We start from the raw sequence: 15,250 nt of genomic DNA on the forward strand, positions 1-15,250 counted from the left end.
GATTTAGGGATTTTTTTAATTTGAATTTAGGGGGTTTTGTGTTTTAATTCACTGTGAGGAAATAGAAGAAAATTCGAATTTTCATGGTACAAATCTTTTGAAAACCTTAAATTCTAACAATGATTGAAACAGGGATTCTTTTTTTCCAAAGTCATATGCTCACTCAATGAAAACTCAATAGAAACTCCAGAGTCTTTCAATATTGTGTCAATAACAAGAGGAATTAAATGTAGTATGTTCTTAAATATGATTATCTATTTTCTAAGTTATATTTGTGTAAAACAAGCTTTATAAGTTTTTGGAAAAATTATAGCTTTCTATAGTAGTGCACTTAAAGTGTTGGAAAACAGAAGATATATAAAATAGCTTGTTATTTTAGATGTCTTAATGAAGCAAGCTAATGACAGTTCCATGAAGGAAATAAAATGTCTTATTGCAGTTGAGGTTTGTCTGTCTGCATTTTGGATGCTGGTGGGTAACTGAATTACAGGTGGCACTCAGGTATTTCACTTATGCTTGCAACCTGTTCTGCACTGCCAATGTGAATGCCCCCCCTTATTTTAAATTCTTCTTTCTTATCAATCTAATACACCTGACAGTATTCTGATATGAATATACTCTTTTCCCTAGCTCAGCATCTGTCTTTGTGAAACAAAACTGGCATGAATGCAGTACTCAAAGTGGGTGGAATCTCCTTGAATAAAGGAAAAGATGGAGGTGCCAACAGTCTGCAGTCAAGATAATGGTACTCATTACTTTTGCCATTTCTTTTTCAAAGAGAAAGAAAGCTGACAAGAAGTTTTATTCGTTGGTCCTTGTAGCTCTTTTTCTATTGAGTCATGAGAGATGGACATGTCTAGAAGTATAACTGCTTAATAATTGGAATGATTCTTGATGTTTAATGGTGATATGCAATTCAGAGGGTGTCAGAAGAGAATACCTAGGTTATAAAGTGAAGGGTCTCTGCAGCTGCATCAAGAATTACTAATAACTGTGAGAGGGGGTTTTTTGCTTAAGGAAATGATTCTCTGTATTTTGAAGGTTTGTGCTTCTGTGTGGATCATCTTGATCTGAGCCCAATTTCACTTAGGGATAGGATTCTAGGAGACAATTAGTAGAAGTTGTCTCGAAAAGATGCAACCAGTAATAAGGAAAAAATCTTAAAAAGTGTCTCCACCAAAGGTGATATTCTATTAGGCACCAGGAAGCTCCTGCAGAAGAGAATCCATTTAAGCTGTGTTTTAGGAGATACTTCCCTGTGGGGCTCACAATCAGGTTCACAGAGCTTACCATTTTTCTAAGTGCTTAGATGTATGCTTTCCAGGAACAGATGATTCTTAAGATAATGAGGTACATTTCCAGGCTTTCCCAATTTGGCTGCTCAATTTTTGCCTGATGATTGAGGTGAAAGTCCCATCTGCAGAAACTTAGCAGGCAAGTACCTCTATAAATTCATGCATAATGAAAATACCTCTGTGAAACTAAAGTTGCAGATGGATCCTGCATAAGTGTTGGTAACATCAAAGTCTAAAGCTGATACAATCAACTGTCAACAGCTATGAAAACTGTGCTAAGGAGAGAAATAAGTAAAGAAGGGCTTGTGTGTTTAGGTTAGCTGTGGTGACTGGATGATAGCAGCTGATAACGTCTGCAGTAGCGAGTACTCAGCTATTCTTGGTCTGCTGGATGAGCTTTAGTTTTAAGAAATTATTGTTTAGACTTTGGCTGATGTAAGTTTTGAAGCTCCTGGTGTCTTTGTTTCATTTCAACATTTTTCTTGTATTACAGTGTTAGTCATTGAAATATCACAAGTTTAATGTTGTAAACAAATACAAAGGAAAGTCTCAGGTTATGCTTGTATTATATGATTACTTTGGCGTTAAAAAGCAAAGAGAGGAACATGTGCTTACCAAAGTACGCAAGAGTTGAGAACTTAGTTTCCTTTGACATTCAGTGAGAGTCAGGCATCCAACTCTTATGGTCTCTTTAAGAACCCTTATAGCTTAATAAATCTAACTCGTAGCGTATTTGCTATGATACTGGTGCTCTTAGAAACTTTGTGACTCTTGGGAAGAGCGCCACTCATCAGAAACGATTGGTTGTCATTTTTGAGCTAAAATTACTCCATGCCCTCACAAAAATCCAGTTTGTACCTGGGCCTAACTTTGTGTAACATCTTATGTATTTGTCCCTTCTTAGTTTCTGCCTCCTTGAGATTTTAGGAAGACACTGGATTTTTTTGGTTTTCCACCATATTAGAATACTGTTCCTAACAGATCAGGTGCTGCTTCTAATAAGAAGGGTTGTCCCTCTTTCCTGGGCTGTCTCATGGGTGCCTGTGACAATATCTATTGGCCTGGAATTTGCATTTTCATTAGACATTCTCCAAAATGTCTGTACTCAAGAGTGGAGAAAAACAGATGAACCCTGGCCCAAGCAGTGAGTCATCCAAAAGAAAATCCTCCAAAATTAACAAGGCAATTTTTTATGTTTACCTCTTCTCAGTAGAAGGGATGAGCTTGAACACAGATGGATGTGGGTGAGATTCCTGGGCTGTTTTTCTCAGAGGTCAGGTAAAAATTGCTACTATTGACCGAAAACTGCTGGTTAATAACATCATAAAATAAAGCTCTTATGCAACAGAGTTGATTGCAGGAAACAAGGAAAGCAGACAGGAAACGAGTGCATTTCTTGGAAGTATAAACTGAGGAAAGGTGTTTTTCAAAGGCATGGGTCTCTGTGTGGCTTTAGTTGGTCTTCTATTTGAAATGAAATGTCTTGCACTTTTCTGTTTCTTGGGCTCAGGTGTGTCTCATGTTCTGACTCTAGTGCTACAAGAACTGAGTTTACTCTGTAAAAAAGATGTCAATGGTGTTGGCATGTTATATGACCTGCTCAGATCTCACTGGCTACAAGCACTTTTAAAGGTAAAGTAATATTCAGCTGTGAAGGCAAAGGTTTTGTAGAGAACAATCTCTGCAGGATAGCTACTTAATTTTGCCATGAGAGGATAATAAATGCTTATTTATACAATGTGCTGATAGTCCTAATGTCAGTCTGAACATCAGCAGTCAAGGTGAACAAAACCATTTTTGCTTTAAAGAAAAAAACCCTATATTCTCTTTCATAATGTCCTTTTCTATTACACGTCTGCATTAAAGTCAGGGAGATAGGAGTCCGGCTGAACACAGCATGGCTCAGCTGTCTTGTCTGTTCTTAAATATCTGTATGGCGCTGCGTCCCACTTTTTGGCATGGATGCTTGTGAAATTATATTTCTTTGGTTTTGCCCACTCTGATCTGATGTGTAATTGAAGATTTTGTTGTAGTAGAACAGAGTTTTGGCTGTTCTACTTGAAGCAGAATTGTATCTCTGAGACAAATTCTGCACAAATTCTACTTTTCCTCTAGCACAGATTTTTAACGATTTTAAATTTTAAAGATGAAATACTTGCCATGGATAAAAATATCCATAAGGTCATTTTAAATGTAGCAATTTATTTTGTTTTAAGTTAAAATTACTTTGTTAATCGGGCCTGCAACTAGAGTAAGAAAGCAAGCTACAAGTTAGAGAATTGACACTATCAGGCTATTATCCTGTGTACAGCTTTTCTTATTGGAAAATTCAAAACCACAGCATAACTGGCTAGCTAGATTATAATATAAAGACAGTGAATTGTAGACTCAATTCCAAATGCCTTAGGCATTAAGGACTGAGAATGCAAGCTCCAAGAAATTTCTAGAAATACAATATTGCCCTTTGTGTATTGTGTATGTATCTGTGTAATCACGTGAACAGAGCATATCGTCATTGCATTGTCTTGTCTGCTGTGGCATGCAATAGATTTATGAATGCCTCCAACACTACCTTGGAAAAAGACCGGTTCCTGTCACGCTGCAGGCACGTGCGCTGACTCGTGAGGTAAGACTGTGTATAGATAGTTATCGCCTTACTTACTCGTACCAAACTGGTCAACTTAGCTGCAGAGAAGTGTTCTGGTATTTGTTTTGTTTCTCAGGTACTCTTACTATTCCATATTCATCTAAGTTCAATGTAGAGCTTTGTGAATTAATTGTCTCCCAGAACAAGTCTCTGTGCTTTCTCTCTTACATTTATCAGGTGATAGAGTTACTGCGTGAAGCCCCTCCATCTGGAGAGGTCAAAGAGCTAAGACGACTACTGCGAGCTCCACACTTAAAGGCAAGTCCTGCTTAAGGAAAGAAAATGTTTGCTCATAGAGCTGTCTGCAGTTTGAAAAGAAACAGGTGGCCGGCTGTTCACAAGGATTGGCAGTGGAGCCAGAAGAGACATAGTTTCCTAGTCATGAAGTAACCTAATTGTGGAATCAGATGGGGACTGTGTATCTGAAGTACCTGCAGTCTCCTGCATTTTATTTAAGTGCTATAGCAGGGAGAGTTTTCTTACAAACTTAAATGCTGAGCAGTTGATGCAGACACATAAAACCAAATTTTCCTTGTATTTGCAAAACCTGTGTTCTTTACCCTGGAGTTCGAAATAGAAATATTTCATCTTTTCTAAGTTTTCCAGTAGAAGCAGTGAGAGAAACTGGTCTTAAAACTTAATTTCACAGTTTGAATTTCTGTGTGGAAAGAGGAAAATGTCAATGTGTGAAAAGGATCTGTGTTCACATAGGTACTTATTTTTTGATTTCTGTTTTCTGACCATTCACTGTTTAAAGCTGTTCTGTGTTACAATCTTTGCTTATGGGTTGCTTGGTTTGCAGGCTTTGCTATCTGCTCATGATACTGTGGCCCAGAAGGATTTTGAACCAACCCTTCCACCACTGCCAGACAACATACCTGAAAACGAGGAAGCTATGAGAATTGTCTGCTTAGTGAAAAACAACCAACCCTTGGTAAGGGAGCTTTCAGGTGTCCATCAAATTGTTATAACTTACACAAGTGTTGATAATACATATTGATTTCTTTCCAGTAATGTCACAGAGATTGTGTGTGTGTTCTTGTCCGGTTTTCACATAATCACAAGAATTGCTGAGGTTGAAAGGGGCCTTAGGAGACCATCTAGCCCTGCTCAGATCGTTTCCTTATTGTGGCTTCACAACTGCTCATGAAATCAGAACATATGCAAGCAGAATTAAACTTAAACCTTGTTCTGGACAGAAATTAACCTAATTGTGGCTAATCCACTTGCCACTTCTGGGAAACATATTAATTTGTTCAGACTTCACTGATCCATAATTTTTCTCAAAGTTCTACTTTGTTAATATTCCACAAATATATTAACAAATATTCCACAAAGAAATTACTTTGGGAAAGAGAGCTATAGTAAAATGTTTCTGCTACTTTTAAGGCAAATCATAATAGATTGCAAACAAGTCATATGGAGGAGGAGAAGGGAGGAAATAACAACAAGCTTCTTGTGACCCTCAGAAATCTGCAGTCCTATCCAGAGGCAATAGAGCCTCAATTCAAAATGTTTCCCGGCATGCCTGGTGTATGGAAACTTCAGGCTGACTTCCAAGCCTGTAGTATAGCTGTGTCCCCCAAGCTGTGTATAGCCTGTAGTATAGCTGTGGTAGGCCTTACCTACGCAACGACTAGAGCAGGTTGTTCAGTGCCTTGTCCACTTGGGGATTTGACAGTTGGTAGATGTTTTCATCTCATATAATGAAAAATGTGAGTAGGATTGAGAGCTATTCCTTCATCCAACATAGTAAGGAAGGGAGGAGAGACTTCGAAAGGTTCTTTAGAAATCATTAGTGCTTATAAATTGAAAACATTATTTAGCTGAACTGGTCTGTTCTAGGAATTAATAGCTGTAGTATTTGATATAGAGATTTCTTACAGTCAGTCAGTGAGGGTATTTTAGTATGGTGGAAGTTGAAGACCTTTGAAGGACTTAGTACTAATAACATTACAATACTACTAGATCTGTGTGGTGTTAAAGAGGCTGTATCTTCCAGCACCTGTTTGTCATTGTGAAGATCAGACTTGGGTTGTGAAAGGAAACTTACAGGGGACCTTCAGTGATCGGTGTGGTTTTTCTTTGTTTTTATTTGCCAGGGTGCCACCATCAAACGCCATGAGATAACAGGGGACATAACAGTTGCCCGTGTGATCCACGGTGGGCTAGCGGACAGAAGTGGTACGTGTAATTTGAAACAAAGTAGTGCAAAAACATGAAGTAAGATATTGGAAGTGAGATAATAGCTTAGCTTCTACAATTAGTCTTACATTATAGAGCAAGAAGGTGTGTCCACTGGACAGCATTGTAAATAGTTATACTTTGCAGTGACTTTGAATGTGGTTTCATTAATTTTCACATGAATGTGATATGTTTGAGGCTGAGTTGAATCGTAGAATCATAGAATCATAGAATCACCAGGTTGGATAGGGCCCACCGGATCATCGAGTCCAACCATTCCCAACACTCCCTAAACCATGCCCTTAAGCACTTCATCCACCCATTCCTTAAACACCTCCAGGAAAGGTGACAAATTTGAGATAAAAATCTAGTTTTCATTATGTGTTCTTGGCACCAGTAACCAGATAAGTCTGTCATGAGATTGATCAGGAATATCCCAAGCTGCAGTGTGGTATGAATACCAGCAGCTTGTTTCCTAATGGAGAAATGGAAAATATCATAGAACCGTAGAATCATCAAGGTTGGAAAAGACCTCCAAGATCACCAAGTCCAACCATCAGCCCGACACCACCATGCCTACTAAACCATAGAATAAAATACAGAATAGAATATAGAATCAGCGTCTGTGATTCTATGGTATTTAAAGAATATGTAGTAATACTTCTTGGCACAAGTCTACTAAATACTTAGGTAGCATTAGTTGCTAAGCAATCATCCAACAGTTTCCTTAGAGATGTTACTACTTTGTCATGCTGGAATTGAATGTATTCCATGTTTCTTGGGAGACATAACATAACTAGAATGTAAAACATCAGAGGTAAAATTGAACTACAGTCATTATAAAATAGTTCCTTTTAGTATTTTCTGACCTTTGTATAGAGAAGAAAACCTAAACTATAGACAACAGCTGATTGAGTTTCTAGTTTGCATAATGTTTTAATTGAGCTGAAGAAAAATGCAAAGGTAAACGATATTGTGAAGACTTTGTAAAGGACAGAGAGCAGTCCCACAGGCTCCCACTGAACCTGGAGTTTTTAAAGATCTGGTTCCAAGTCTCATGTTCTATTAATGTAAGAAGTTTAGCTAGAATAAGTTCAGAAATTACTTTGTGAAACAGAGCTAGAGAAAAATGTTTCTGCTACTTTTAAGGCAAATCATAATAGCTTGTAAACATGTCATATGGGGGAGGTGGGGAGGACATAACAAGCTTCTTGTGACCCACAGAAGTCTGCAGTCCTATCCAGAGGCAATATAGCCTAAATCCAAAATGTTTTCTGGTATACTTGGTGTATGGAAACTTTTCAGGCTGACTTCCAAGCCTGCAGTATAGCTGTGTGTCTCTGCCTTACTTACCCGAGATGATCCATGCTACTGCTTTCATCCTTATTTTCACTGTAGGGTTGCTGTATGCTGGAGACAAACTGGTGGAAGTAAATGGAGTTCCTGTTGAGGGACTTGACCCTGAGCAAGTTATTAATATTCTGGTATTGAATCTTTTTTCTACTTTGTACTTTGAGAGCAACTGTATGCTGTTTCTCCCTCTCAGAGGAGAAAGTCTGAAGTTTTTAACAGAAAATTCAGATTGTTTCCTTTCTGTGGCTTCACAACTGCTCATGAAATCAGAATGTATGAAAGCAGAATTAAGCCAAACTCCTGTTCTGGACAGAAATTTATTATGGCTAATCCACTTGCATCTTCTGGGTAACATGTTAATTTATTCAGACTTTACTGATCCATAATTTTTCTGGAAGTTCCACTTTGTTAATATTCCACAAGGAAGTAGTGGAAAGGTGCTGTTCTAATAAGAGTCCATATTACAAAATGCACTAAAGCAGAGTGAATGAACTTGGAAGCTCCATACCTCACCTTGCAAAAAAAATGGGCAGTGGTAATTACTGCTGTCAAAATTCTCGTGAAGAAATCTGTAGAACCAACCCTGTTACTTATAATTTTGCCCACAATCTTTCAGCATTCTTCACTGCAAAGTGTTAGTGCCAGTCAGTAAGGTATCACTGTATGTAATCAGTATCAAGTCTCTCTGTGTGATTTCCCTGACTGTACTATTTATAGATATAAGAAATACAAATTCTACTGAAATGCTTAATTCTTAAATATTTGTTTTTTCTTCCAGTCTTTGTGTCACTTTTCTAACCAGACTCTGCTGTTAATTTAAATTGGATTTCAGTAGAGAAGTTTTATATGAATTAATGTTGCTATTATATATATTTATAATTAAACAGATGTTTCATTGAATTAAAAATATGTAGCAAGACTTCGAAGCTTCATTCTTGAGTTTCCTTTTGAAAAAAAATATGATATTGTCACATTGACTCTGTATGCTTGAATTCTATTTGTAATATAGACATTATAGTAACCTCAAAGCCATGATGTGCTAAGTTTGTGCTACCAATGTTTGCTTACTTGTGTTGAATACCAGTTATGTTTTAATCCTTTTTTAATCACTTAGGCCCTCTCTCAGGGGACAATTATGTTCAAATTAATTCCAGTTTCTGATCGACCTGTCAGCAATCAAACAACAGTAAGATATATTTTTTTTTTCCTGGATTGTTACTGCAAACAGTTACCCCAATCATGTCTAGCAGTGTCATACAAGGAAATACTGTTTAGTTTACTGTAATCCTTAAAGCTCTACTTGCCTTTATGGCTACATCTCAGCTGACATCAGTACACTGTTGCTGAAGCAGTAAGGACAATCAGCTGTATTTCTATAGCTGTGTTAAAGGCAATGAAGATGTTTTCAGATTGATCTACAGGTTGAAGGTCAATTCTTTTCAATGTATTAGATATTTTTTTCCTCTCTTAACGAACAGATGGGGCTTGGGGCTTGATCTTGGTTTTAAAACATGACTTCATCATGAATGGACTTAAGTAGCAGCAATATCTGGCCCTGTGATTATAAAGCTCATATTGTATCTGTTCTAAACGTGGCTTCTTCCACTTACTCTTGTCTGTTTTCTTTACCAGCTCTATGTGCGAGCAATGGCAGATTACTGGCCCTTGCAAGATCCTGCCATACCATGTGCTGATGCAGGTTTGCCTTTTAAGAAGGGTGAAATACTCCAGATTGTGGACCAGAATGATGCTCTGTGGTGGCAGGCCAGGAAAGTTTCAGATCTCAGTGCCTGTGCTGGACTTATACCCTCAAATCACCTTCTTAAAAGGTAAAGAAGGCCTAATTTATTTCCAGTTCAAAATTTAGCCAGTTATTCAGACTTTGCACTGCTATATTTTATGTAGTACTGTGATACAGACACAAACACTTTCCCTCTTTCTAGTCTCTGACTTCTTGTTTCCTTCCTTTAAGAGTACCTATGTGAGAACAAGCTTTTCAAAGTACCTCTGTCATCTTAAATTGACATCAAAGAAGTTTGCAGCAGTTGCTTATTCTCTGTGCTAGTTGCTAAGACATCTAGTGGAGTGTAGCAGCTGAAAGATGGGTGGAAATTAAGGGCCTTAACTGTTTAGAACCATTGTCTATGATTTTTTTTTTAAAAAAGGAAGAGTGGTATTTAAAATGTATGTTGTAAGGGCATAGCTGTATCAAGAATCAGTATTTATTAAGCTGCATCTTTGATGAAAACTGAGTAGAACAGATTAAAAGAGAGGGAGAGCGGGAAGCAAAAACCCAAACAAAACAAAAAAACCAAAACAAAACACATGCTTAAGGGAGAACAAGGATCCTTTGCCTCTTATTTTCTACATATATAGCCCATTATTTTTACACTACATGCTTTCAGAAACACAGCAGTTAAACTGCTGTAGCCCGCTTTTCACTTTGATCCTCTAACCATGTCCTGTTTGTGTTACCCTCAGGAAAATGTAAGGCCACACAGCTGTAGATGAAGAACTTCAATTTGTACTATATGTAAACCTAGCTGTCGTCTGTATAATGAAAGCTGAAATTTGACTAGGTTGTAATTGAGGGTCTGTGTAGTAACAGAGGCAGTAGTGTTACTACCTGTAGCAGCAGCACACTCTCCTACTCCCAAGAGTCTGTACCACAGTATGGCTTATCTTCCTGTCCTTATACAAAAGCTTAAAATACTCAGTGCTCCCAGGCTGCTGATTTGGAAATTGCCTTTAAATAGTTCCAACAGCACATCAGCTTTCTTTCAGGACTTCACAGTGGGCTAAAACATTGGCACTGTTTCCATTCTTGGTGCCTTTCATCAGATCAGTACAGATTGATCTTATGTGTAAGCAGTGAATCTGACTGGAGCGTAATGTACTTGTGGACTGTTTTGTTTCTTTAACAATGATGAATCTATTTCTATGTAGGAAGCAGCGAGAATTCTGGTGGTCGCAGCCTTTTCAGCCCCATCTCTGTCTCAAATCCTCAATGTGTGAGTGAAAACTTATTTGAATTGTAAAGTAGGAAAGAAAGGTCTTTTCTCTGTTTCCACAGATACTGAAGTAGAAGCTCCTGCAATTCAGTTTAATTCAAAGACATTGTTTCTGGAGCTATACTGTTATCTCCAAAGTGTGTTAACTATCCCCAGGAAAATAAATACTTAATGGTAGTTACACCTGGAATGCTGATGGTGCAGGTTGTTGTCTCCAGTGTTCTTGGGATCTGACTGCAGGAGAAGCTGTGAATTCATCTGCTTCTGAAGTCTGTAAGATCCAGGAGCTCTCTGAGAGCCAATTCTCTCTAGGAGATGTGAGGGTGAATAAGTCGTACTAGCCTGGCTTTCCAGCACAGATAAGTTTTGCACAGCAAGATGTGATGTGTTGAGTTATATTTATTTGTCATCAAGACTATTGAGAGAAAGACACAACTTTTTTCCTTGAGGTATAAGATAAGCTGTGCTGCCCGTGATTTTATTCATAGTGACAATCCAGAAACATTATTCTCTGCCAACTATAACTTTCTGTAAACGCCCAATTATTTCCAGACAAAAGTTCTTCCTGTTTTCTCCCTCCCCATTTTCTTCTATGGTTCTTTATAGTAGTATGTCCTTAATTTTTCTCTTGTCATAGCTCCCAGATTCAGTGTGTTTCATTGTGTAGGATTCTTCTCACACTAATTGCTTTGTTCCTTAGAGCTGGAGCTCTCTTTCACCATAATTTTATTGCATTTTAACTGCTTCAATGGATGTGCTGTGGACAGTAAGCACTGTGGAAGAAGGTAGGAGGTTGTATCTAGTAAATATTGCATTTCTGCACCTGGACTCAGTATAGCACATGGGTTTACAGGCTTTTAAAAAAGTTGTCAGAAATTAGACAGTTTAGTAAATACATGCAAAAGAAACCCAAGTTCTTGGCATTTTGTGTGCTTAGCATAAATGGAATCAAGCAGGTTTTTTGCTTGAAATAGTAGAAACTTATGTTGTCTTCAAGTAAGTGTAAGCTATGCATTATCCAGTAGGGCACTGATGTTTTGGGTAGGTTGCTTTGAGGAAGGAAAGACTGCTTTGAGGAAGGAAAGACTGCTTTTTTTTTCTTTCTCTTTTCCTCTCCCTCTGTCTCTCCCATCTTCAGCAGCTGACCTTAGCAGCTCCAAGAGAGTATTTCTTTAGAGGATACATATGGGCACCATATGGTTAGCAGATTCTCTGACAACTGCCCTATAACTGGAAAACAGCTCTTCATGGGCCTGTCTGGAGGAGGCGTGTGAGAACAGAACACACAAACAGTGCAGTATTGTGAGTCCATGAGATCACCCAAGCCCACGAGATCACATTTCAGGGACATGAATTGATGTGGTCTGGGCATGGAGAGAGAGCTGAATCAATCTTTTCCTTTTCTTCCTTGTAAAACTAATAATAAAATCAACCAAGCAAAGCAATTTCCTTGAGTGAAGCCTATTGGAAAGAAACACACTTATAAAAGCTACAAGAGAGAAGGGAATGAGTGGAAAATTATGTTCTGTCATGACAATACTTAATAAATAGGTATCTACACCATAAACAGAGCAACAGCTACGTTAATCATCTTATTATTTCAAAAGGAGAATTCAAGTGAGATGTGTTTGCTGCCACAAGCTCTTCAGAGCACTTCTGTTCATGAAAGATGGGGAGCATCAGTAAGCTAGAATTAACAATGTTAAAATTATTAAAGATGCCTAAAGCTGATCTGAGCTTCAAATATTTTCTTTCTAATGTCTGAATACAGTCTTGTAAAATGTGTAAGGCTGTTTCCTCCCCAGAGTTTTTCTGATTCAGATGGATTTTTTTTCCTTGTGTTGATCTGTAGAGGATGACATGCAGATTGATGAGAAGTGTGTGGAAACAGGTAACAGAATTCACGTGAGATTATTCTATTTGCTTCAAGGTAGTAGCTAGTTAAAGCCCGGGTTTGTTTCCCAGATAGAAACACTCATTCTCCTAGTGAATGTAGCAGTAGAAAATTCTGGTTTTCATATCCTGGAAACCTCATCCTATATTAGTGTATTAAAATGAGCTACTTGCAGTTTTGGTGTTTGGTGCTTATAGTGAAATGTCGTGCTGAGAAGAGGGACCAACCCAAAAATATCTGCCCAAAGGAGATCCAACCTCTCTGATTCAGGTTTGGGTCTATGGCTGTAATGTTATTGTAGTTTTTGTCTGTTGTAGATTTAATGCCACAGATGACTGTAGTCTTGGAGAACTCACATAATTCATTGTCAAGAAACTGATCTCAGGAGAAAGTACCATTAGGTACTGAGCAAGAATAGGTTTTTACACATAAATAGCACATGTGAAGACTGTTAGCTTTACTTGCTCCCTAAAGCAGTACAGCTCATCCTTCTCCCGACGTAATTCAGAAATCTCTCATGGTTAATTCAAGCGTGGTGAGCTGTATTTTGCCACATCAGTGTAGAAGGAAGTGGGGAACTTGTGTGAGACAGTTTGATAGGAGCTGGAAAATTTGTTTGTGATCCTGAAATTCTATAAGAAGAAAAGAATTAAATTTTGAATTTATTTTAATATCTTTGCTGTCTGGATTGTTAAACAAGATGAAGAAACATTCGAGTCTGGTAAGTGCCTCTGACCTAACTGCAAATTCCTTGCTGTTGTTCTGCTGCGAGAAGAGTGTCCAGAGACAAGCATCTTAAAATCAAGCAAATGACAAATCTAGAATGCCATTTTAGCTTAAGAAGCCATCCTGCCTTGAAAAACCACTATGTAAAATCCTGTTGTTTTAAGTCTTCCTTTTGCTCTCTGATTACCTTAGTAGTACGGTTTTTTCCCTGTTATCCCAGAAGTGTGAGTGTTCCTTCTCATGCATCAGTAACAGATCTGTTTATCAATTCCTAATCAGTTATACCGGTGCACGCTGTGACTGATGTCAGCGGATAACTGGATTACCTTAGGGTAACAGAGGCCTGAATCCCCAGTAGCTATAGGAGCTGTAAAGAGGAGAGATGTTCTGGATTCCTGATTGTGTGCATGGCTGGTGTACAAGAAACAAAAATGCTTCTATAATAGGAATGATTTATGTATAAGACATGCAATCGGTCAGTGCTTTTTTCTACCCAAGATGGTTTTGGGATTGTTTTTTTCTTCAGTGAACATCTATTTACAGCATATTCAGAGTTCTGTAAAACTTAAGTCTAAAATAGATCATTTTCCCACTAAAATAAATCTACTCCCAAATTTATTGTGTGAGATTTTTGGTAACCTTGTGGAGAGAAATGTCATTCCATCTTACACTTGCTCTTTGCCAAAAGTTTCCTACTTGCCAGTCAGATCTTCCCTCTTATCATAGAATCACAGAATTGTTTTGTTGGGAAATACCTTTGAGATCATCGAGTCCAACCGTACCCATCACAGGTGGTTTCTTCTCTTCCACCTCTCAAGCAATGCCTAAAGCTTTTAAGACAGAGCCAGCAGGTCCATAGGGCAGTCCTTTGTTCTCAGGCTAGGGTGTTTCTGATCAGCGCGATTGGGGATTACTCTTGCAAATCCCATTCACCACTGAGTGTTGAGTCAGCTCTCTGCTGTATCCAGACATTCAGAGGACTAAAGGTTCAAATATTTGCTATCCTACATTTTACTTTAAATTTATTGGTAGTTGAACATCCATTTGATGTATTTTGCAATAGATTGTGTACCCGAGTGTCTCATTCCTTGGGAACTGACAATTATGCTTCCACAGGTTTATTTTAGATTTAAAGCCTGAAGTACCTGTTTCCAAATTTTCCTAAATTGGACAATGCTGGTTGGAATTTATTTTTTTAATCTTAGTATAGCCTGTCTTCTCAAAACTAACTGGTTTATATCTGTCTCTATCTGAACCTGCAGAGGAGCTTAAAGAAGGTAACACTAACTTTTTTTCTCCCTGTCTCCTGTAAGCAGTACTGTATTAGAATTTATCTTTATTGCATTACCTGGTACTACCACTCCTTTTACAATACCTGATAGCTGAGTCGTTTGTTCCCTGTAGGAGTCCATCCTGCACTCCATACGATAGAACAGAGAATAGGTAAAGCAGAAGTGTTCAAAAAGATTTGAATGATGGCTTAAAAGACCTGAGGATGGAAATGATGCAGGCGTAGGTCAGCTGAACAGCACTCTGAACTTTGCCCTGAAAGAGCAACTTTGTGCCAAGTAGGTTTTTCTACAGACATAGACAAAGAGTTGCTAATACATATAGAAATGCAGGAATAAAACTGTATAGAAGTGAAAGAAAAGTAACCAAGATGCGTCTAATTTTGTTTTAATACTTGTGTGCTTATGAGATAGTGGTTACTCACAGAATCTAGTGCGAAAAGACAGTACATTTTCATGCTTTGTAAGTGAAAATAATGTTCTTGCCCTGGAGCAATTACTACCTTAAAGACATGCCTACATCTTCTGTATCTTTTTCTTGCTTTAACAAGGCCTGAATAAAGGGAATACATAGCTTGGATAACTATATGTGTGATTAGGAGAACAGTAGGAGTCTGTAATGTTCTAGTGAAAGAATTCTTGCAAGCTAGGTTTCACCTCAAAAACTTAAATGACATGGAGGTTTTTTCATCACAAGTATTTCAAAACATTGTCTGGCATCTAGTTATCTTAGGAATGAAACAAATAAAATGTTGAGTTTCAATCTAATTTAGACAATATCAAGACTTTCTAAGTTTACTTTTTATCTTACAGAAATATTTGAAATCAGCATGTGAAATATTTGAATATTT

General features: G+C 37.8%; 1 protein-coding gene across 6 annotated transcripts in view; it reads left to right on the forward strand.

Moving 5' to 3' along the window:
- Positions 1–15,250, forward strand: part of MPP4 (MAGUK p55 scaffold protein 4) — a 30,395-nt gene that overhangs the window by 6,328 nt on the left and 8,817 nt on the right. For 3 of the 6 annotated variants that reach the window (XM_054069280.1, XM_054069278.1, XM_054069279.1), the window contains exons 3-16: positions 631–745; positions 2,806–2,927; positions 3,844–3,921; positions 4,120–4,200; positions 4,745–4,876; positions 6,045–6,126; positions 7,525–7,610; positions 8,594–8,665; positions 9,112–9,308; positions 10,426–10,490; positions 11,258–11,275; positions 12,343–12,381; positions 13,085–13,105; positions 14,373–14,387. In XM_054069280.1, the coding sequence (XP_053925255.1) occupies positions 712–745; positions 2,806–2,927; positions 3,844–3,921; positions 4,120–4,200; positions 4,745–4,876; positions 6,045–6,126; positions 7,525–7,610; positions 8,594–8,665; positions 9,112–9,308; positions 10,426–10,490; positions 11,258–11,275; positions 12,343–12,381; positions 13,085–13,105; positions 14,373–14,387 (1,042 nt within the window). In that variant the 5' untranslated portion in view covers positions 631–711. Of the gene's footprint in view, positions 1–630; positions 746–2,805; positions 2,928–3,843; positions 3,922–4,119; positions 4,201–4,744; positions 4,877–6,044; positions 6,127–7,524; positions 7,611–8,593; positions 8,666–9,111; positions 9,309–10,425; positions 10,491–11,257; positions 11,276–12,342; positions 12,382–13,084; positions 13,106–14,372; positions 14,388–15,250 lie in introns of those variants that run through there. The other 3 variants (XM_054069283.1, XM_054069281.1, XM_054069284.1) reach the window with 2 other exon arrangements.

Source organism: Cuculus canorus, chromosome 6 (genome assembly GCF_017976375.1).
Source record: "Cuculus canorus isolate bCucCan1 chromosome 6, bCucCan1.pri, whole genome shotgun sequence".
Lineage (NCBI taxonomy): Eukaryota > Metazoa > Chordata > Aves > Cuculiformes > Cuculidae > Cuculus > Cuculus canorus.